General features: G+C 53.9%; 9 protein-coding genes across 9 annotated transcripts; 3 read left to right on the top strand and 6 right to left on the bottom strand.

Moving 5' to 3' along the window:
- Nucleotides 1–53: 53 nt before the first annotated feature.
- AYL99_11474 (hypothetical protein) lies at nucleotides 54–1406 on the bottom strand (the record flags this gene model as incomplete). Its single annotated transcript, XM_018842980.1, has 1 exon — nucleotides 54–1406. One exon carries the CDS (start codon nucleotides 1404–1406, stop codon nucleotides 54–56), a length of 1353 nt encoding a protein of 450 aa, XP_018687740.1.
- Nucleotides 1407–2651: 1245 nt separating this feature from the next.
- Nucleotides 2652–4268, top strand: AYL99_11473 (hypothetical protein; the record flags this gene model as incomplete). The annotated part of the gene is made up of 1 exon (XM_018842979.1): nucleotides 2652–4268. The coding sequence occupies one exon, from the start codon at nucleotides 2652–2654 to the stop codon at nucleotides 4266–4268; it is 1617 nt and encodes a 538-aa protein (XP_018687739.1).
- Nucleotides 4269–4472: 204 nt separating this feature from the next.
- Nucleotides 4473–5609, bottom strand: AYL99_11472 (hypothetical protein; the record flags this gene model as incomplete). The annotated part of the gene is made up of 1 exon (XM_018842978.1): nucleotides 4473–5609. The coding sequence occupies one exon, from the start codon at nucleotides 5607–5609 to the stop codon at nucleotides 4473–4475; it is 1137 nt and encodes a 378-aa protein (XP_018687738.1).
- A 1064-nt stretch (nucleotides 5610–6673) lies between these two features.
- AYL99_11471 (hypothetical protein) lies at nucleotides 6674–8474 on the bottom strand (the record flags this gene model as incomplete). The annotated part of the gene is made up of 2 exons (XM_018842977.1): nucleotides 6674–7525; nucleotides 7578–8474. 2 exons carry the CDS (start codon nucleotides 8472–8474, stop codon nucleotides 6674–6676), a joined length of 1749 nt encoding a protein of 582 aa, XP_018687737.1.
- Nucleotides 8475–10626: 2152 nt separating this feature from the next.
- Nucleotides 10627–14761, top strand: AYL99_11470 (hypothetical protein; the record flags this gene model as incomplete). Its single annotated transcript, XM_018842976.1, has 2 exons — nucleotides 10627–14663; nucleotides 14758–14761. 2 exons carry the CDS (start codon nucleotides 10627–10629, stop codon nucleotides 14759–14761), a joined length of 4041 nt encoding a protein of 1346 aa, XP_018687736.1.
- Nucleotides 14762–15602: 841 nt separating this feature from the next.
- AYL99_11469 (hypothetical protein) lies at nucleotides 15603–16661 on the bottom strand (the record flags this gene model as incomplete). Its single annotated transcript, XM_018842975.1, has 1 exon — nucleotides 15603–16661. One exon carries the CDS (start codon nucleotides 16659–16661, stop codon nucleotides 15603–15605), a length of 1059 nt encoding a protein of 352 aa, XP_018687735.1.
- A 954-nt stretch (nucleotides 16662–17615) lies between these two features.
- AYL99_11468 (hypothetical protein) lies at nucleotides 17616–18571 on the bottom strand (the record flags this gene model as incomplete). The annotated part of the gene is made up of 3 exons (XM_018842974.1): nucleotides 17616–18228; nucleotides 18436–18475; nucleotides 18532–18571. The coding sequence occupies 3 exons, from the start codon at nucleotides 18569–18571 to the stop codon at nucleotides 17616–17618; spliced, it is 693 nt and encodes a 230-aa protein (XP_018687734.1).
- A 2049-nt stretch (nucleotides 18572–20620) lies between these two features.
- On the top strand, nucleotides 20621–21302 carry AYL99_11467 (hypothetical protein; the record flags this gene model as incomplete). The annotated part of the gene is made up of 2 exons (XM_018842973.1): nucleotides 20621–21160; nucleotides 21246–21302. 2 exons carry the CDS (start codon nucleotides 20621–20623, stop codon nucleotides 21300–21302), a joined length of 597 nt encoding a protein of 198 aa, XP_018687733.1.
- Nucleotides 21303–22022: 720 nt separating this feature from the next.
- On the bottom strand, nucleotides 22023–22556 carry AYL99_11466 (hypothetical protein; the record flags this gene model as incomplete). The annotated part of the gene is made up of 1 exon (XM_018842972.1): nucleotides 22023–22556. One exon carries the CDS (start codon nucleotides 22554–22556, stop codon nucleotides 22023–22025), a length of 534 nt encoding a protein of 177 aa, XP_018687732.1.
- Between the last annotated feature and the right edge of the window lie 30 nt (nucleotides 22557–22586).

The raw sequence follows: 22586 nt of genomic DNA, 5'->3' as shown, positions 1-22586 counted from the left end.
GCCATCGCTGAAAAAGAGTCCCATACTCAAGAAGGCCAGAAAAAAAAAGCGTTTCACGCCAGAGCAAGAGCTCGCAGTATTCGACTCTGCCTGACGGCCCACCAGATGTGGAAACCCCCGTCGGCCGAGGTGGGCGTGTCCACGACGAAGCAGTCGCTCCAGCTCGCCCCTGCGTCGGCGGTGTTGGCCAAGGGCCCGAACGAGTCCAGGTAGAACATCCTGATCGGCCGGGTCTCGTCGAGGACGTGGACCACGATCGTCACCGCCGCGAACATGAGGAGCGCAATGAAGGCCAGGACTGTCATCCCGATGGCCCGCCCAGGCATTTTGTGGCTTTGGGGCTTTTCCGTCGTGGGGGTGCCGCCGTACCGTAGGTCTCGCTTACGGTTGATGTCCGGGCGGTTGATCGTCAGGGCCTGCAAGAGCTCGGCCGGGTGTCGAAGAACCTCCCAGACCCAGCGCGACGAGAACAGCAGGACGACGAGCCCGTAAAGCAGGCCGACTCCACCGACGATGACTTCCGCCAGCACCATGTAGGTCATCATGTTCGGGTTGATGTCCTCGTCACCTGCCGCGTTGCTCGAGAGCAGGCACGATTTCGGGTATGGCATCAGCTCCGCCCCGTTCGAGCCGGAGACGGTGTTGTTCGTCCACAGGTATTTCGCGTTGCAGCCGACCACGCTGGGGAGAGACTGTGCAAACGCTGCGCACGACTTCATGTTGTGTCCGGTCCGGTAGCCCAGCATGCACGGGCAGTTGCCGCCACTGACCGCAAACTCCTGGTAGGCTGTGTCCTTGTTTTGCAGGAACGAAAGGAGCCCCAGGACGAGACTCGCGTAGATGGCGCAGAGATCCACGAGAATCAGCAGATACAGGATCCGGGGCATGGCGCGGGTGCCGAGGTATGTCTGCACGGATGTGAACATGATCACAATGCTGATGATGCCGGGATATGTGTGTCCCTTTTCTCCCATTGTGATTTGGATGAGAACGGCAAGCATGGCACCCGCACGAATGGTGGACCACCCTATTCCTATGATGCTTGTGATCAGAGCGCAGCGGCCGAGGCCACCGTACTTGTTCCTTTCGTCTAGCGACAGGATGGTGCTGCTGCTACTGCTGGAGCTTAGGCCTCGCTGGTAGAGTGGTTGATAGCCTTTCGGGTCTGTGGGAGGGTAAAAAGGGACCTCGCTATCGCTGCTGCTGAAGCGCCGAGTCTTTGGCTCCCACGACTTGTACGATGCTTGAACCCCTAGAAACCCGAGGATTATAGAAAGTGTTACGCTCGCCAGGACCCACGGCCAGGGAGTCGGATGGTTGATCCATTCTGCATGAAGGTTTGAGGTGTGGTTTTGGTCGAGGAAACCGTGCAAGACTGCCTGGGATATGCCTGATACGGTGGACATTTTGTTGATCTTGGAGCGGACTGGGATAGGATTCTGCTGCTCGGGCCTCTATGTCGGGGGACGTCCCAATTTCTGAGATGATGATTTGAATGCAAGTTCGACAGTGCATTGCAAAGAGCAGACTTCTCGTCTAGATATCTCCCAGAGAGACTCTGACGTCCATTAGGCTAGGCTGGAGGCGCAATTGTTGACTGCATACGAAGACGAGGGGCCGGGATAAAGCTAAACCCGAGTACGCCTTGCTGGAGGGCGATAGAGTTATTGACATGAGCAAGCGTCTGCTCTGATGGAATGAATCGTCCCGAACAGCCCAAACGCACGGGAGCCCATTCTCGATTGTTGCTGCATAGAAGCCGTCTCGCGAGCACATGGACTTCAGGTAGGCCTCGACTTGCCCCGCGGGGAAAGGCTTTTGAGTCCCTCTTGAGCAGACCACACACCCTCGTCTCAGCCCAACACGAGCCTGTTCGTGGTCGTTGCCAGTTTGTGCAAGCGACCGGGCTATGGCCAATGAGAAATAGTGTCGGGGTTCAGCCAGACCTCGTGTATGCAGCCACTTCCGTCTTGGAGCTGAAATCTGGAGACTTCGGCAAACTTCAGCGATTTGCCCTGTACATCTCATTAGTTGTTTCTTGGAAGTTAGACGAACTAAGGTCCAACTTCTCCCCGACTGCCATGAGTTCGGCCGTGTGTCACACAATGGGAGGACTGTGATGTAAATGTCGGGCTTTAGAGGGCATGTCGGTGTCAGAGATGCTTCATGCTCGTTCGCCGTTGCACCCAGACCTACCCCTCGATACATATGCCTTATGAACAAGATTCATTTACCCTGCTCGTGTTGATGGGGAACGAGAGCATCGAATTAGGGCAAGAAGAAAGTGAGCATGTGATCTGCTTACATAAGCGTCTGAGCTGCGCAGTAGGTGGTCTGAATGCTCTACCGCAGCTTATACGGCAAAGTCTTCAGTTGCGGGACGCAGTGGCTGTATCATCTCTCCTGCGCCTCATCTGGCTTCCTCCACCATTCTCATCTGCTCAGCTCACTTGCCGAAAACACGATGCGGAGGTGGGGTCTGGAGATGTGGATCACTGCCGGCTCACAGTGAAAATACACCTCTGGCCCCCCGACAAATATGTATCTCTCGTGCCAGTATGAGAAGTCCATCGATCTCGAAAGTGTGATTAAATAGAGCAGAATCCCACCGGAGCACTTGGTCACCATCCTTGTCGCCAGTATCCTTCGAAATGGCCAGCCAAGCCCAGCCAAGCCAGGAAGTGTCGGTCCAAATAGGGAACTTGCAGGTACAGGGACTGGTGAACAAAACAAACAAAGTTGCGAACTATCTGGGGATCCAATATGCGACCATCCCGGCAAGGTTTCGCCAGTCCAAGCCTGTGAACCTCTCAGAACTGAGTGGTGTCCTCGACGCAACTCGCTACGGACCCAAGTGTCCGCAGATCAGAATAACCCGAACGGAGACGGCTCACCTGTATGAGGGTGTGCGACGCAGTTCTGAGTATCCCGTAGACGAGTTCGGGTGCTTGAGGCTCAACATCTATGTTCCCAGGGGTGTCCAGGGTCCGCTGCCGGTGTTGGTCTGGATCCATGGCGGAGGATTTGTCTTTGGAGACGGCAACTCGGAATTTGATGGAAACTACCTCGTGGAGCATGCCTTGGAAAAAGGAAAGCCCATTATTTTCGTGGCGATGAATTACCGATTGGGATTCTTCGGGTTCCTTTCTTCGAAGGAATTGAGCGCAGAAGCGTCTGCGAGTGGCGAAACCCCCTTCACGAACATGGCCATGTATGACCAACGGGTTGCTCTCTTGTGGATACAAGAACACATCCATTATTTTGGCGGTGACCCGTCCAATATCACCATTGCGGGTGAATCTGCAGGGGGTTGGTCGGTGCTCGCTCATCTGCGATCAGATGTACCTGTTTGCCAGAGAGGTATCATTTTGTCGAGCCCCAACCTGGATTTCCCACAGCCTGAGGAGGCTCAAGAGACTTTTGATGAGCTTGTCGCCAGTACGGGTGTGTCGCCCACTGCATCTGCCGAGGAAAAGCTCACAGCATTGCGTCGCTTGGACTCGATGGAAATAGTCCGGCTGATGACACCTCGTTTCGCCACGCCTCTTCGGGACGACAACTGGTTTGTGTATCAAGAGGGCAACAAGCCCATTGCAGGCCCTGCTCCTTTTGCACCGTGGGTGAAGGGAGTCATTGCAGGTTCCACGAAGCACGAAGTAGCGGTGTTTGGTGCCACGCAATGGCGAACCTGGTCCTCCCAGCAATTTGTAGACCGTGTGAAATCCGCTTTCCCGCTTGCGGACCTGGCCCAAGAACTGATGGATGCATATGGCATATCTTCGACGGCGCCTGTCGAGACGTGCCTACAAGGGTTCATTGCTTTGGCCACCGACAACATCTTCGCCGCCTTGCCCTTCGTCCTCGCAGAAACCCCTTCCGAATCCTCGCCAGTCAGTCTGTACAGGTTCGACCAGGTCGACACGTTTAGCCAAAGCCCGCTCAAAGGGTATGCATACCATGCAATGGACAACGCATTCTTCTGCCGACTACCAGCCGTTGCCGGTCCCAATGCCGATCCGGAAATGAGAGAAACAGCCAATAGACTTTCTGCGGCGGTCACCGATTTTGCATACGGATCGCAGCCTTGGGAGACATACAGCTCTAAGCACAGGATTATGGTGTTCAATGGTACGGAGAGCGGCATTGTGGAGCTCAAGGAAGAAGACCGATGGAGGCGGATTACCATGACAGGCGACCTGGCCAGGACAAAGGGGACGTGGAGGTCCGGGAACATACTGGTGGGCATTCGTCATAGTTCGATGGGTTGAGCGTCTGTGGTTGTACGCACCATCAACATCAAGCCAAAGTCGGCAACATGAGCGACGTGGCCGTTGATTTTCTGTTGTATACCGATAGAAGGATACAGATGCTTGCTCCCTGCTGTTCCCTGCCTCTTGCTTTTGCCAAAAACTCTTGAGTGAGGTCGTACAATGCCTATGGGAGACCTACGCACGAGATGCTCCCTGTTCAATCTATACGTTCTTCTTCAGCGGATTCTTCTTTCCCCAAGGCCACGCCCTCTCCTCAGGCAGCTCTCGCGCAATCCACCTCACAATGGCGGCGTTCGTCTCCTGGGGTGCCTCCAACGCGACCCAGTGACCGGCATTGATGCTCACCGTAGTCAGCTTCCGGCAGAAGCTGTTCATAGGCTCGCAGAGCTTGGAGTTGTAAGTGCCGGCGACGGGGTCGTTCCGCGCCTCGATGAACAGCACGGGCACCGACACCACCCCTTCGTTGACGGACCAGTCCTCGCACCACGTCAGGTTGACGTCGTGGTTGAGGTTGTACGCCGTCGGCGACCAGAACCCGCCCTGGGAGAACGCCTCGACCAGACTCTTGTGTGTGTCGTCGTCCACGAGGCTCTCGCCCAGCTCCTCAGTCCCGGTCTCGGGCGGGCACTCGGCGCCCCCAAACCACCCGCCGTCCTTTACCACGTTGGCCGTGAAGGCCGGCTTGTCCCTGTCGTCCTCGAGCTTCCGGGGCCGCGCGTAGATGACCTTCAGGAAGCGGTCGACGTGCTTGTCGAAGAAGGCGACAGCCTTGTCGTAGTTGTCCGGATCCTCGTAGAAGATCTGATACGACCACTGTGCGTGCGGGTACTCCTCCTCCGGGTACAGCTCGCGGTTGGCGTACTTGAGCAGCTCCTGCACGCCCATCTCCAGCGTGCGGTAGGGAATGGCCATGTTGACCACGCCCAGGCACACTTCCGGGTTGTGCGCGAGCAGCGCCCACACGACGCCGGCGCCCCAGCCGTGGCCGATCCAGACAGCCTCGCTGCGCTCCAGGTGCTTCAGGAGAAGCAGCATTGCCGCCACCACCTTCTCCAGCGCGTAGTCGCGCTTCTCCTTGCTCTTCGGCCCCGAATGCCCGTACCCAGGCAGGTCCGGCGCCACGACCCGGAACCCCAGCGCCGCGAAGCTGCTCAGCTGTGGCCGCCATGTCTCGGCGATGGCCGGCCAGCCGTGCACGAACACAAGCAGGGGTCCATTCTGCGGGCCGGCGTCCAGGTACGAAAGGGTCCTGTCGTGCTTGGAGAATTCGTGCCGCGAGATCCCCGTCGCTGCTGCCGCTGGCGTCGTGGATGTCGTCGTGTCCGTGGTCGTCGTCATTCTGAGTACCCGCCTATTGGGTTACCAGTGAACTGCCACAAGTCTGACTCTGACCTGGGAGAGGAGACCGTGGATGGCTGGGGGCTTATCTATATATACACCGTGCTCAACGCGTCAGCGAAGTCGCCGGAACTGCATGGTAGGTCGCTGTAGGGACACCCACACCCTCTCCCTTCATTTGTCCTCTCACCTGCCTACATATGTACATCGGTATTGAGGGGTGCATCCGCCAGCTGATGGGGACGCCCATTGACCTAGTTACCCAGCCCGGTTGGCCGCTGGCCGCCCGTCCGCCCGCTTACCTAGCCAATCTCGCTGTGCTGTGTCTGACATGGGTCTTGGGATGTGCGGAGTCGCACATACCATTACAACGTCGCATGCATGTGTAGGGGGTTGTCAAAGAAGACTCTACAGCGGGGACCCCGGCCGGGGAGGCATGTTAAGAACAAGACCAAATGCCGAAGGGAAGTGGAGAAGTGGTCGAGCACCATCCGTTTATCTGTCTTGCTTACACTAATATGATATTTATGATATGTACCCCTTAGGGGCTATATCCACGTATACACAGTGCATCTTCAAAACTCTCGGGCTTCTACACACTCCAGACATACAGTCTCTGATTCTGGGCCCGGCGATGGAGTCTAACTATCTATCTACGAACATCCCCTCCTCTCCCGAAGGTGGAAGACGGCCCTTGAGAGATTTGGAGCGACGTCTATGAGGGAGATCTGTCCAGCCTTCTTCGATGCCCTCCCTAGGCTTCTACTTGCGTGAAAACTGGTCTCTAAGCATCACCAAAGACTGGGCTGGAGGCCAGGACAGGAACAAATGATCCAAGAGGTGGACTGTATTTGGACTGTATTTGCGTCCCTTCAGTTTCTCAGGTTCTTAGATCAAGTTTTGCTTCCTACCTGCACATCCTAAGCGTCTGTCTTGCCCATAGTTCACTTCCCATTGCAGGCCCTGATTAGCCTGCCTGGCAGCCTGGTTTTGCAGCAAATTTCTCCCAGGCCTCCATCGTCGGAGGGTCATTGCCACGATTTCTGCGCTCGTTCCTGCATGCACTATGCAAGCGAGAAGTTCTTCTCCTTCTTCAAGCTTTCAACCATCAATACCAGCGTCTTCGTCGCTGGCTTATCTTGTAAATCTTTCGGCAGCGCCCGAGGGAAGTCGACGGCGGCCTGCCTCAGGGCGGCAACGCCTGCCGCTCCGAAAAACAGCACGAATCGTTCAATCGCATTGTTCTCTAGCATACTCTTCAACAATACCATATGGCTGATCTGCACTTCTTGGGGAGGCGTGTTCGCAATGTGTGCGAGGCTGGCCCAATAGTGCACTGGCGGCCAGGGGTTGGAGACTTTGGCTTTGGAAAAGTTCCGGAGAGCGATAGAGGCGTATCCCACACCCAGCCCTGTGAGACGGTCATAGTGCTTGTTTTCATTCACAAAGGCCTTCTTCGAGTCGGGGTCGTCTGTGATTCTATCAAGACGCCAGCCGAGGCGATGCTTGCCCGCAGCAGTAGATTCGCGCCCGTAGATGCCAAATAGAATCGGCGCCGTCGCGTGGAACTTGCTCATGAGTATCGAAATGAGGGAGACGCTGGTTGGCTTTGAAGACTGCGTTGCGTCGGCAGTGGATGGAACATTCCGGGAAAACTGTAGCTCAGGCATCGAGAAGATCTGTGCAACCAACGTGCCAATGGGTTCGGCCGCCTTGGGGTTGACAGCACACTCACCCACGTAACCACCGATAACAGCCTTGCTGAAGATGGAGAGGAGGTACAGCGCTAGTGACGGGATTGTTATCGTGCCATTGTCGCCCAAATTGAGGTGCGCCGGGAGATACTCGCTAACGGAAACTGGAGGCGAGGGTCGGTCCTTGAGAGCCTGATGCAATGTAGACCTGACTCGGTCGTGCTGCAAAGGTCAGTCGGAAGATTTCAATCACGGTAGTATCGTCGTTACTTACTGCCTTTTTGTTACCAGCCTTATCATCTGTCAATTGGCCCACGCTGATTCGAATTGCCCGTCGCATGTCGCCCACATGGGGTTTCAAGGCTGGATCCTTCTTGGCTGCGACCCAGAACTCTGACCGGAACCTTTTCAGCTTTTTGTGGAGAGCTAGGTAGTTGGCATGTTGCGTCTCAATCTCTGAAGTGGGATTGATGGTTTTGCCTTGGGGGAGGGGCGTGGGTTGTGGTGTTGAAACTTTGGCTGCTGCAGCTTTCTCAGCCTCTTGTCTCCGCAAAGCCGCCTCCTGCTCGGCCCTGGCTTTCTCCTCTAGTTGCTTCTGCTCCGCTGCTTCCTCTTCCCTTCGTTGTCGTTCCTCTGCTTCAGCTTTTTGCTTTGCTTGACGTTCGGCGTCCTGGCGGGCACGCTCTTCACGTTCCAGCCGTTCCTTTTCTTCACGGGCTTTTCGCTCCTCTTCGGCCCGTCTGCGTGCCTGTTCCTTTTCCCAGGCTCGTGCCTTCGCCTCGGCCTCGGCCCTCCTCCGTCGTTCTTCCTCCTCTAATCTCCTGCGCTCCTCTTCTTCACGTCTCCGTCGTTCCTCTTCCTCCTGCTTGATGTGTGCTTGAAGGACAGCCTCAGCCTGTTTCCGTACAACTTCGTGATGAGCTTTGGCGGCATTGAGCTCTACCCGGTGAGCCTCCGCTTGTGCCGATTCCCGGGCGTCGAGCTCTTCCTGCTGTTGGCGCTTTTGGTAAGCGTGGAGTTTTGAACGCTCAATCTCGTGCAGATGAATTTGACCGAGAGCACGTTCCAATTCAAATTGCAGCTGTCTGGATGGGCTGTCATCAGTCCGCCGACCTCTGGGACTGTCTCTGGTTGAGAAGGGTGATGATGAGTGAAGCCTTGCCCGGGCCATTTTCAAAGCACGTGACTTGAATTTTCGCTGACCCCCCCAATGGATGCACAGAAAGAATGTTGGGAAGGAGGGATCTGAAGATGGAGTGTCCAGGATGTTTCGCAAGCTTAGGCGATGATACTGGTGGAAGTGAGAATACTGCGCCGGGCTCAAGTACACAAGCTCGGATGCTGGTATGTTCGGTTGTCGACGTCGACGCGTAAATCACGACACGGGGTCGTAGAAAGTCGGTAGTAAAAAGACACGTTCTTTGTCGAGGCGAGGCTGACACCCAGTTCAGGACGCGTTGATGTTTAGCCCATCTCAGCCAAATGAATGTGAAGCACTTTTCACGCAAGCTGGGGATGCTCTGGACCTTCTCAGCGTCAAACAAGGGTCTCTACGAGAGCCGGAGCAGTGTTGATAATGCCACCGAAGGTTGGGCAAGCGAGTGATAGCGGCCAATCGATGGTCGATTGATGGAGAGTGAGCAGTGCTGATGTCTAAAGTGCCTAGAGGGCCAGAGATGGTGGTGAAGTTTCATGGAGGAACTTTGAGTGGGAGGAGTACAAGTGGTGACCAGAACTCAGACATGGGTTTCATCTTAGGCAAGCATAGTGGAGCAGTGCTGTGCAGTCTAGGTGCCACCCAGCTGGCCTTCACCCGGGGGATGTGCGCCAGACCCGAGGGCCACCCACCCAGTCTGTGGGCGACTAGGCCGCAGCCACTAGGCCCGCCCAGGGATCCAGGGGGCAGCCTGTAACCGTGGCCCTTTACCGCCCGCGACATCTCTTGGCACATCAAGTTGTCCCTCCTGTAGGCGGGCGACTGCAACGTGAGATACATCCATCCATCAGGAGAACTAGCACAGACCCCGGTGCTCGTGGTCTCCGGGCCCTAATGCAAAGTCCTATTTATCAGTGCGAGGTTGACTGCTTACTTCTGGCGTCCCCGACATCCCCGACAAAGGATCAAGGTGGTGCCCAGAAAGGAAAAGAGATATCCGGGTCGTCCTTTCTGATAGAGAGTGAGAGAGGGGGGCCAAAGGTGATGAGAAGCCTGATAGATAGATACGGCCTATAGGGCAAGTCGAAGATGGCCCAGATAGCTCAACACTTCACCACATAAGCGAGTGAGCAGTGAGAACGTTAAGTAGACACCTGTGCTTTTGTGGTGGCCATTCAGCCTGCGGGACCCTTTGCCTGGCGCCCTGCTCCCCCAGCCTGCGCCCGCTAGAAAAGACCCATACAAAGCCTTTACCAAAACCCAGCTTCACCTTCCCTCTCTCTTCCCCTCTACTACCGAGTTGCTCTCTTCCTCTCTCCCCTTCATCATCCTGTCCTTTTACACATCGCTTCCTTCAGCGTTCACCAGACAGTCCTTCAACCCATCAGAGTCACTCTCTTGTGTGCTCTTGTCCCTCTCCGTCGTGGGCCTCCGTCCCCGTCCAGTTCCGTTTTCCTGTCCTTCCCTCACACCAAGAAATAAATCTTACGTCGGATCGAGCCTGCCTCCCGCAACCTCGACTGATCTGCCTGCGCCATCTTGCGCAGTCTCTGGTTGCAATCACTATCGGGCTCTTCGAGTTCTTATTGCCATTGCGACAGCCGTCAGCTCAACGCTACAAATACCACCTTCGCCAACGATTCCCACGTTGTCACTGACACCGCCTTGTCACTCCACCACTGCACCCGGCCCGCAGGCTGTCGACTCGAGCGTCGACCGCAATACGCAACTGATTCGGATTCGTGACCATCTTTCATCCAACATTTGAAGATTCGCTGGATCTACAAAACTCTCCAGGGCATCAAAACTCGGCTCCGGTGTACTCCTTCGGCACCTCCCAGGTGAGTTTCCATCGCTGTTTACAACAAACCTTTATTAAAGATGTTCTCCATCTGCCCCCAAACGCCATCCACACCGGTCAATCCGTTGGCTTCTGCATTGATTATCTCCATTACCTTGTTGATGGACCTATAGTACTGGTCTCGGAGCATGTGCTAACATTGATTCCTGTTGCAGTTGCGTCTTCTTTCCCTCCTTGTGTACGGATTCACTGAGGCAATATCGTTGCTTCTCTCTTTCCACCCTTTCGAGGGCGTTCCCCCGGCTGGACAGCCTTAAGCCAAGCAAGAGCTAGGAAACACAGTTACTCACTGAGAACATCTTCACGATGGCACAACCAGGTTCATCTGGTGTGCCTGGCCCTGCAGGGCGCAGACTTCATATCGCCCATCGCCGCAGTCCGTCCGAGCTCACTCCGCTCATGATGGAACAACTGGCTCTTCAGCAACAGATCGAGTTATTACAACAGCAACAACAACAGATCGCTGCTACTCATCAGCAGTATGTCAACATGGGCATGATTCAGCAGCCTTTGCAAGGCATGCCGACCTATTCTCCCATTCAAGGGCAACCCAATCTCCAGGGAATTTCGCCCAACAACACCAATTTCCAGTTCCCTCAAATCCAGCAGCAAATGGCGATGCAGGCAAATGCTGCTGGACAAGCTGGAGCTCATCGTAGAAATCAATCCGCGCTTCCGGGCATGGCCATGGGCCCTCCACCAGCACCATCCACTGGCACCGCCGGCGCAGCCTATGGCGACTTTAACCAGCAGGCAATGGGCCAGAATCGAGAAAATGCCAGTGGCCGTGGCGGAAGAGGAGGTTCTGCACAGAGTGGACATACTCGACGTCATTCCTTAGCTCTTCCCGAGGCAAAGAAGGCAGCTGAGCTCGCAGAAAAGAAGCGGACCGCTGCTGGGTTCCAGTTTCCCATTCCAGGAGCAGGAGGTATCGCGGAAAGTCCTGTTGCTGCTACTCCTTCCGATGATAGATTGAACACCCCCGTCACTCCTGGCGGGCTGGGTCTACAGCGTGCTGGCAATGCACGTATGGTTGGTCACAGTCGAAGCCAGAGCATGGCTGCTGGAAGTGTTCGGGGTGGAGGCGCGGCTGGTCGTGGAGGCGGTGCATTCCAGTTCCCACCCCCGGGTGATACTGGTGCAGGTAACCAGTCAGACCTACAGCGGCGTGGTAGCCAAAGTAGTCACACGAGACAGGGATCCCGCAACTTCGAGGGCAATTGGCGTCAACAAAATAATCAGCAGACAACAGAGCAGTCACCTCAACAGATGGGCCAATTCAGCCAAACGCAAGCCATGGGCGGTGGAAATTTCCAGCCAGGCCATCGCGGACGAGGATCGATGAACCAGTCCATCGGCTCGATGAGTGGATTCCAATATCCTGGCCAGCCACAGCTGGTGCAACTCCCGCAGGGCCAAATGATGATGGCACCTCAGATGTTTGCCGGCCAGCAGCTGAATGCCTTGCAGATCGCCCAGCTTCAGGCAATGCAAGGTGCGCAGCTTGGTGGTCTTCAAGCGAGCCAGCATGCTCCTCCAATGGGGTTACAACAGCAGCAGCAGCAACAGCGAAAGACTCTGTTTACCCCTTACCTCCCCCAAGCCACGCTTCCTGCGCTGCTCAATGACGGCCAACTGGTTGCAGGCATCCTCCGAGTGAACAAGAAGAATCGCTCCGATGCCTATGTCACTACCAACGACCTCGATGCAGACATCTTCATTTGTGGTAGCAAAGACCGGAATCGCGCTCTCGAGGGTGATCTGGTCGCGGTCGAACTGCTTGACGTCGACGAAGTATGGGGTCAGAAGCGTGAGAAGGAAGAGAAGAAAAAGCGCAAAGACATCACCGACACTCGCTCGTCGGGTAACAACCAGAACGGCAAGAGCGATGCGGCCTCGAGTACCGACACTACCTCTATTGCGCCCGACGGTAGCATTCGACGACGTGGGAGTTTGCGTCAGCGTCCAACGCAGAAGAAGAATGACGATGTCGAGGTCGAAGGTCAGAGTCTGCTGTTGATGGAGGAAGAAGAGATCAGCGACGAACAGAAGCCTCTCTACGCAGGCCACGTCGTCGCCGTTATTGAGCGCGTCGCTGGGCAGATGTTTTCGGGTACTCTGGGCCTGCTCCGACCAAGCAGTCAAGCCACGAAGGAGAAGCAGGAAGCTGAGCGCCAGGCACGAGATGGAGGGCACTCACGATCTGAATCTCGTGCACAAGACAAGCCGAAGATCGTGTGGTTCAAACCCACTGACAAACGTGTACCCTTGATCGCCATCCCCACCGAACAAGCCCCCCGGGACTTTGTGGATAAGCATATGGACTATGCCAACAGAATCTTTGTGGCTTGTATCAAGCGTTGGCCAATTACTTCCCTGCACCCGTTCGGTACTCTCGTTGAACAGTTGGGCGAAATGGGCGATCTCCGCGTCGAGACAGATGCCCTGCTCCGCGACAACAACTTCGGATCAGACGAATTCTCCGATGCCGTCCTCAAGAGTGTCGGGTGGGACGACTGGTCGTTGAAGGCCGAGAGTGAGGAGAGCTTAGCTGCACGCCTCGACCTCCGCAACGAGCGAACTTTCACCATTGATCCTAATGGCACCAACGAGCTCGACGACGCTCTCCACATCAAGCAACTTGACAATGGCTTGGTCGAGCTCGGCATCCATGTCACGGACATTGCCCATTTTGTTAAGGCGAACTCTTTGGTTGACCGGGAGGCCAAGAAACGAGGCACTGGCGTTTATTTGATGACCAGGGCTGTCAACATGCTCCCCTCTAAATTGTCAGCAGACATCTGCTCGCTACTCCCTGGCGAAGGCCGTCTGACCGTGAGCGTGGTTTTCAAAGTCAACATTGAGACGGGACAGATTGAAGGGGAGCCTTTTATTGGCAAATCGATTATTCAGAGTTCTGGTAAACTTGGATATCGTGCAATTGATGCTGTCGTCAAGGGAAGCGAGCAACCTGACTTGACCGGCCCAACAGTCGAGGACATCAAGACTTTGCACAAGATCGCCAGCAAATTCCGAGAAGCTCGCTTCGGCAACCGGTCTGCCAACATTGCCCCTCTTCGACTGCTTTATCAGCTCGATGACGAGAATATTCCGGTTGAGCAGAACATCTTCAATACGTCCGCTGCTCACGAGATCATGGAGGAGATCAGCTGTAAAGCCAACTATTTCGTGGCGCAGAAGATTTTTGCTGCTATGCCTGACAAGGCGTTTTTGAGAAGACAATCACCTCCCAATCCACGACGACTTCTGACATTCGTCGACCGCATGACACGAGCTGGCTATGATGTTGATAGCTCTAGCAGTGGAAGTCTGCAGAACAGTCTCTTTAAGGTGGGAGATCCAGATCTGCGCAAGGGTATGGAAACTCTATTGGTCAAGACGCTGCAACGTGCCAAATATTATATCGGCGAACAGGTTGCGGAGGAGCAGCGCCAGCACTACGCTCTCAACTTACCTCTTTACACCCACTTCACCAACCCTTCGCGCCGATATGCCGACATCGTCGTCCACCGACAGCTGGAGGCTGCTCTCTCCAACGGTGCTATTGAGTTCAACGAAGATATGGAGAGCTTGGCCAAAACAGCCGAGCAATGCAACAACAAGAAAGACTCTGCTCATTGCGCCCAGGAACAAAGCGTTCACATCGAATCTTGCCGGCTCATGGACAAGAAAAGCAAGGAAATGGGTGGCGACCTCATCAGTGAGGGTGTTGTCATTTGCGTTTACGAGTCTGCATTCGATGTTCTTATCCCGGAATATGGCTTTGAGAAACGCGTGCACTGCGATCAACTGCCCTTGAAAAAGGCCGAGTTCCGCAAGGAGGAACGAGTGCTCGAACTTTATTGGGAGAAAGGGGTTCCGTCATCCGCCTACATTCCCGAAGACGAGAGACCCCGTGCCTCGGCGAGCACTAGGGGCACAAACGGTGCAACCGAGTCTGCACGAGAACGGGCCAAGGAACGGTACGAATCCCAGCGCAAGCAGACGGACAGCAACACCATGTCCACCGACGATGTCGATGCCCTCTTTGATGACGATAGTGCGTCAGAAATTACGGAAATGGCGGCTGGTGTGTCTCTGAACTCGCCAGTCGATCGATCGTCCCATAGCATGCCGCCTTCCCCTGCCCGCAATGGCGGCTCGAGCCAAGCAGCAAAGTCAGGCAGGCCAGTGGGCGATATTCCGGAGAATCACCTGACAGACAAGGAGAAGTATCTCAGCTACTTCAAACTCCGGGAAGAGGGTGGTGAATACATCCAGGATGTGACTGAAATGACTCGAGTGCCGGTCATTCTGAAGACTGACCTGACCAAGAGTCCACCGTAAGTGACATGAAAACCCTACTTTATCAGCGTGGCTACTGACCTTCTGCCTAGATGTTTGACTATCCGGTCTATGAATCCGTATGCATTGTAGTTAATGCATAATTATCGAGTAATTACCCCCGAGGAAAACAGATCAACACCAAGCCGACGAAGGAGGTCTTGAGAGAGTGGGGAGGTCTATCGCGTCGGAAATATCAACGGGCCAGCAGACAACATGGGATAGCGAATCTTGCATTGATCAAATTGGAGCTTCATTGGTAGCTGGAGGCGCAGTCGACGGCCAGTGGTGTCGAGCAGATGCTGAATCGATGGCGGGAAGATGCAAACAACCTCGTTGGCGATGGAATTTGAGACTGAACCCGATCCTGGACCTGGACCTGGACCACCACCCACCACGTCCGAGTTGCAAGGTACGAACCATCGGCAGTCCAAGTCTGAGCGAGCGTTTGTCCGGAATAAGAGCACGCGAACAGGTTGAAAGGGTCAGACCGTGTGTTGTCAAGTCAGAGTGTCTATTGAGCGTAGTATGAATACAAAAAGTTTTTCTATGTTGTTTTTTCTCTCGTCGGATCATATACTCGTGTCTCTTGGGACGTTTTTCTGATGCTGCGGCTATCGTGAGTGGTAATAATGGATTGTCTCCCCTTGTATTCCCCCCTCTTCGGACATGTAGGCGAGGACTCCTGCGAATAGGCAGGCCTCTGTACACACTATCTAGATGACCAGATAACAATGTCTGCCAGCCCATAGCCTCCACGAGCATAAGTTTTTGAGAACTTTGCTCAGCTTGTGCTTGTCTCTCCAATCTCTTTGAAGGAGGTGGCTTGACCATGGTGCTGTACAATGCAATGCAAGCCATGCCATTTATCGTGGCTGTCTCTTGCAAGGTCTCTTGTTCAGTTTCTTGCGCGAATATGCTCTTGCTAGCACCGAACCTCACGCGCCTTTGGTGATGCGTTCAAAAACACTGACCCCGTAGCGGCCCAGTGCCGATGCGCACGCGACAGCCTCTGCTCCGACCTTCCTCATCCTCTCTGCGCCGTTCTTGTCTTCCACGCCTCCGACACCAATAATCATAATGTCCTTGGTTGAAGGATCTTGATCGAGGAGTTTGCGGAAGGTAGCGACATTACCCAATGCTAAAGGGTGAAGTGCTGCTCCAGCCAGCCCGCCTAGCCCGCTGCCAGACTCGTTACTAAGCGCTGGCTCGAGGTTCGAGTTGAGGAGAAGGCTGTTGCCCAGGGTGTTTGTGCAAGTGATGAAGTCGACGACAGAACCTTCTCCGGGTTCAGAGGATTTGGCGTTGCGCAGAGAGTCCACGGCCATTTCGAACTGACCGGTGTATGTGTACGGCGGAAGCTTTATGCCAACTTTCGGCACCGAATCAGGAGTCGCCATGCGGCCCCGGTAGGTGGATTTGGAATCGCTTATAGCCTCAAGGTACTCATCTAATTGTTTCTTGTCATATGCCGGTGGCGGGGCCGAAGCGATATTGGGGCACGAGAGGTTGACCTCCATGGCGAGACGGAGATCTTCGTCCATCTCGGCCGCATTGGCGATAAGAGCGTAGGCCATGGCAATCTCATCTGGCGTCCCCGTGACGGACAGGATGAATGGTTTCTTGGTCGGTGTGTCGGTACCCAGGTGACGCTGTCCGACGATCTCGTTGATGATGCCCAGGTATTCGGAGAGCGTGAGCGGCGAATAGCCCAGCGTGTTGAGGGTTGAGACTGGTTCCGACGCGCTCGATGAGGAGGAAGAAGGTTTCGAGGCCTCACCTTTCGGGGCATCGCCGGGGATGGTCTTGCCGGGCGTGAAGAAGATGTATTGGTGAACGGAGTCGTCGTGCGTGAAGCCTTCCAGCAAGGAGGTGCGAATTGTCACGGCGCCGGTATAGGGAGTGTCATAGAGGGCTTTGATGTCTTCGAGGGTGGTGGCCCAAGGACAGGCTGAATTGAGCAGTGGTGGGTTGATCTTCAGTTTTTTGGCCGCCATGTCGGAGGATGTTCACGACTTGTGTTCACTGAAGAGATGGGAATAGCAGGGCCTGTCTTAGTGGTATTATATCCCTCCCTCTTTTTTGGTCTTTTTGGTTTGCTACCCCTCCGCCGAGAGTGGTCGGTTATGCACCTGGCTCACCGCTTTCTCCGGTCAGTTTGGGGCAGATCAGAAAAGGGTCGAATGAAGCCCTAGGAGCACTCGTGGTTAGACCGGGCTGTGAAGCTGAGAGAGCGATGATGTGAAGAAGGGAGGAGAGGGGAGGGGAGCAGCGCAGTTGAGGATATCCGCTGGCTCTGTTTAAAGGGCCAGAGCGACCAGCATTGTATCACGGAAACCCCACTGCTACCCTGTCTTGCGGTGTTCCTCGTGGAAGCGTGACGAGGACGAACGAACACAGACAGAAAAAGAAGAAGAAAGAAAAACAAGCCAATCCTGCTGCTATAATTATCACCTGCTGCAAAGTCTCGTGCTAGGTGTGCTTGTGCCGTCTTTCTGGTTATAGAAAAATCGATGAGGCATGTGGCTGACTGAACGACTCCGGATCTAGCACCAACCAGCAAATCATGAGGCCGCAAATGTCTCAGATCTTGATAACAAACCACAGGACACCATCCTCGAACAAGGCTGTCTACAAGAGAATTGCAAGCATGGGAGAAGGAGAGTCCGCGTCGTCTGTGGGTCGAGCATGGTACATCACTAATCTTCGTATTTTTTTCATCTATCATCAGTTAAGTAGAGGAAGAATTGCCATCGCTCTAAGACAGTCCAACAAATTCGGATCGGGCAGGAATCAGGCGTCCCCTACCCCCAGACCAGGCAAGGCAAGGCTACAAATCGCTTGGACCGTTTCGAAACCTCTTGACTTGGGATCTGTGTCACAGGCAATGAGAGGCGCGCACCTGTCGTCGTCATTCGACCTCCTCTCCATACCCTTGCGCGAGACCTTTCTCACAGCTTCTGCATAGCCACGATATCCGTAGACTGGACGTGATCCTCGTCTTCTTCAATCTTCTGCTGCAGCTCGTCCAAGGACACCTTCTCGTCCTCGACGACCAAGTTGACTTGCATCTTCTTGATACCAAAGCCGACAGCGACCAGCTTGTGCGCACCCCACACAAGTCCGTCCATCTCGATGGCCAACACGTTCTTCACGAGCTCATCCATATCCGTCTCGTCATCCCAGGGTTTCACGTCCAGTGTGACAATTGACTTTGCGGCGGGCTTGGCTTTGCCTTCCTTCTTTTTCTTGTAGTCTGCCAACCTCTTCTCTCGCTCAGCCACGACTTCTGGGTCCTCCTCTTCGTCGTCAGAGCCAAAGAGATCAACCTCGTCGTCATCCTCCTCGGCCTTTTCAGGGGCGTCCTTGGGGTTGTGGGTTACTGCAACAGCCTCAGGGCCGTAGGTGGTGAAAGGCTTGGATGGGTCGCCGGGCAGTGTGGAGAAGTCGGCCTCGTACGACTTGATGTGGTTGTACCAGCGGTAGGCATAAGGGTAGCGTTCGACGGGAGGAGTCTCTTTCAGAGCCTTGAAGCTTACAACGTCGGCTTGAGAAGGTTGGAAGCTGCAGCCAAAGAGTCAGCGACCACATCAAGCTTGTTACTTTTGTGAACTCGTGTTCGGCTTCCTCGAAAAGAAAAACTCAGAGGTGCAAATGCATGCGATTGGAAGTAGTCATGTTGCGGTGTCTTAAGCCGCCTCATCAACACGGACCAATTGATTCTCATCTCAAATTCTGAAGGCAGGGGATAGCTTGGGAGGAACCACATACCCAGAGATGTATGAACGGGTCTTGAGCCAGTTATTCAGGACTGTCTCGGAGTCAGTGGCAGTGTTTGGAGGGGCTCAAGGGGTTAACAAGACGTACGTGTGAGGCCACTATCGGAGACAAAGTCGGTGAAACCCATCTTGAATGAAGTTTCAGGCGGTTTTGGAAGACGAGAGATGAGTCGAAGGGTTTAGTTACCGTTGTGATGAGTGAAAAGGTTGTCGCAGTCAAAATTGATTCTTGGTCGATGCCCAAATTCGAAAAAAAACATCAGTCACGAACTATGCCAAGGACGGATACTGCCAGCCTCGCTGCTTTAATTGTGATGTGGATCCCTCTTGGTTTCCCTAAAGCCTAGTCTATCTGGAAAACAAACGACGTGGTCTGACGGAGAATTTCGTTACATACCCCCTAGTAGTTTGAACAAAAGAGAGAGAGCGCTGCTCATTCTGTGGTCTGGAGAGATGAAAGCACCTATAATTAATGAAATTCGCCTTTGATCTAGTACAAACGTTGTTCTGCTTTGCCATCAGCAAGCGCTTGTGAGATTCGATGCCACCATCGCGTTAACATAGCTCTCTGGCTGCTGTTCCTGGATGCCTGTTCAGGTAGCACGTAGAAAGAAAAGACAATAACATAAACCAAGGCGAAGACGATCTGTTTGTTTCTCGCCAGTCCTTCAGCGCCGCCGTGGTGTATCTGCCCTCTGTTTCTCCCGATCTCTAGAGGCTGAACCAGTTCATCGCACGATAAGCACCCGTCCGCATCAAACGCCCAACTTCATCATCTTGCATACCAGCCTATGTCTTCCTGACTTCCAGTCTTTGGCTTGACATGCTTTCAAACAATACAAAGCCGTCTTGCAACCGCCACACCCCAGCAACTTTTGATGTACTGAAGCGTTCGCGTAGCATTCCCAACAACGCTACTTTGAGACGAGACCGGCCACACTGGTTTAGGGCCATTGATACGTGTTCCGTTCATCAAAGACCTTCTCAACCAAGGGAACAGGGTAAGTGAGTGATATGGTCATGCGAGCACAGTGCTTCGCCACTTGTGGCCATACAGGCACGTCTGGTGGCTTGTAACCCTGCGGAAACTTCCCCAAGCCACAGGAGCAGAGGATGTTGTCGCCAACTCGCGCGGTAGGCGCAAAAGATGTACTAGGTGATGCAAGTTCACATGTCGCGGTGTGCTCCCAGTCACGACAGCGCTCTACAAAAGCCACAGCAGCATGTTTCCAAAGTTCAAGTGTCCCGTCGTCAGCGATGAAAACGGGGCTGGCATTCTGTATTTGCGCGAGTAGCTCTTGTGTCTGTCGGGATCCAAGGTTAGCTGTCGAAGGTAGCATTGCTGCATCCAGAATGATGTTTAGACTTGCCCCCATCCACTAACGACTATTTAGCCAAACTCCTTCTCGGCCTCACTCACCATCGTCCCCTTGACGCCGACTCTCATCAGCGGACCCAACGACCGAGCACAAACCCTCCACGTGTCGTCGCGGATAGTGGTCTGGCAATGCGATGCGTCTTCTGAGAATCGGTAGTCGGGGGTGTGTGAGTTGACTCTGACTAAAGACCTGTCTTTTATCGACGACAATTCCGCGCTATGCGGATTCTGTCACATAGATGGCACAGCAGCCGAATAACGATGACGAGGTTGTTACTTTCAACGATCTGAAAGAATGGGATCAGGCAAGAAGAGCAAGGCAGGGTAATATTATGCTAAGAATCGGGTTCTGAAAGGTAAGTAAGTACAGGCGCAGAAAGATGGCGGCTCCAACACTTCTGGGAGTGGGACACCTGCTGCATCTAGGAATGTCAGCAACGAGATAATAGTTCCCTACAAGATTATCACACACGCCGGCCCCATGAGCTCCCCGGGGCGAAAATGCATATATTCCTATATATATATATCTCCGACTTATGAACTGTGTGCTGACGTGGGTTGCATTTCCCGAATATTGCCCGGAAGCCGGTGGGAGACTGGTTATATACCCTACGGATCACTCTCACAAGAACCGTAGAGTGCATTTCCTTACAGAAAAGTGGGCCTGGTTACTGTTTTAGATCTCCCCTTCCATGAACTCTTGACGGAAAGGAAAACGATTGTCAATTGTCTAACAGAAAAGCAGGTAATACGAGAGATCTGCTTGAACCCACAACCAAAAGAGGAAAAGGTTCTCAAGATGGAGTGGGACGAGAGCGCTACGCAGCATGATGAGCACGACGAATACGAGGAGGATCCGTACGAGTACGAATACCAGGAGAACCCGGAAGAGGAGGAGGATTACTATGCTGGAAACCCCGAAGATGATGAAATGTACATACAGGACGAAGAAGGAGAAAATTGGTACGAGGAGGACGGCGGCGAGCAAATGCATCTTCAGGACCATAGCGCCGCTCACGGGGCGGCGGCAAAAGGAAGCCAGCAGCATATGAGAGGAGCGCAAGGTGATGGTCATACGGCTTCTACAGGTGGAAGAGAGACAGGCTCGAACGATGGAACGAGCGCGAATCATTATCATTCTTCCAACAACAACACCATGATAGCCTCGACGACCAACTCCCATACCCAACCGTCGCAGTCACAGTCACACCCTCAGCAGCCCACAGGGGGAAATCAGGCATCATCAACAGCATCTCCTCCTCAGTCGGACGCCCAGATCGAGAACACAGTCGATGATCAGCTAGTAAGCAGTCTCCAGAGGCAAGGGAAAAGCCAAGCGGTAAGTGTTTCGAAATTGATTTCCTGAAGCGGACTTCAGGTTTGGAGGGCAAAGAAAGGGATATTAACAATTTCGTCCCTTCTAGGAGATTAAAAGCGTTATCGATTTTGCGAAGAATCCCCCGGGCGGTGCTGCTGGGTAGCAGCCGGACCTGCTGGACGAGCTGGTTGGGTGAGACGCATGTGAAGAAATTCTGCCTCGAAAAGTGAATTAGAGGTGCCAACCCACCAGGCCACAATGCTTGCTTCATATCATGAATTGGAGTCACTCGTCGAGCGATGAGTGAGGAGTCGCTCTAATCTGTTTCATTCTAAACCCACCACCATATTAATCGTCCCTTCTTCGTCGGTCTCACTGCCGTGGTACCTCCTTTCGATATCCATGAGTAGCCACGAGGTTCGACAGGTGCTGAACTCTGCAAGTCCCTTCCACCTTTGATTTACGTCCAGTCTTTACACAGTCGAGGCAGACGCCGGGTTCGGAGTCCATTAAAGTGGACAGATCCTTTGTTAGCTTTTTCTTCATTGAACCGTCTCGCGAAGATGCGAGTGCGCAGCGGGAATATGAACCATTCGTGCAAGCCGCCTCGCCAGCGAGACTGTTTGGTAAACTCGAGACTTTGTCGACCACTTGAACCAAACTCAGGTGCTCGAAGCCTTCTTCGTAGGGGGCAATGGCCTGATTCCGCAGGGTAGAGAGATACTTTGTCATCCCATCGGATGAGGCTCGACAGCCACAGCCCAAAAGGCGGGAGACCGGATGCATGAGAATTTTCTCCATTTTGCGATTGATCTCGACTCTCCTGGTATTGAGCACATCTGCGTACGTAAGCATTTCGGGACTTCAAAGTGGTCAACATCTTTTACCAACCCAAGAAAGAAGAGGGAACAGTGGGGTGATCCGTCAGACCCGGTAATGCTTCAAAGGATCCAGCTTGTGCCTGCATCAATCTCCACGAGATATCTGAGAATGCGGTGGGCAGGTCCAAGAGGAATGCCACCAGCAGTTGTCTGTTCAACTCAGAAGCGACGTAGGTATCTGAAAGTCTCTGAAGCAACAATGCGGCACAGTGCCTCATGGCGACGGTGCATTGGTATTTGTCACAGACCAAGGCCAGCTTCTCCAGCGACTCGATTTTCAGCTCCTGCGGAATGTGATCGAGCTGGAAATGAATGACTCTACAGACAAGCTTGAAGGCTTCGAGATCATCTTCCGGCAAAGGAATCACGCGAGGGCTGTCATCTGTTGTCTGCACGTTGCCTTCTTTAAAGCCTGACCTGAGCATTACATTAAACACTGGAGAGGCCAGAGAAAGGACTTTGGACGAGATCCGGAGGCGCTCGTGATCAATCTCGATGACGAGATCGCCAACGGGATCGATATCGATAGTTGCCATGGTGGTGAGGGAAGTTCGAAAGAGGAGATG

The sequence above is a fragment of the Fonsecaea erecta genome (assembly GCF_001651985.1).
Source record: "Fonsecaea erecta strain CBS 125763 chromosome Unknown Scaff14, whole genome shotgun sequence".
Lineage (NCBI taxonomy): Eukaryota > Fungi > Ascomycota > Eurotiomycetes > Chaetothyriales > Herpotrichiellaceae > Fonsecaea > Fonsecaea erecta.
This window is presented reverse-complemented; position numbering and strand designations above follow the sequence as displayed.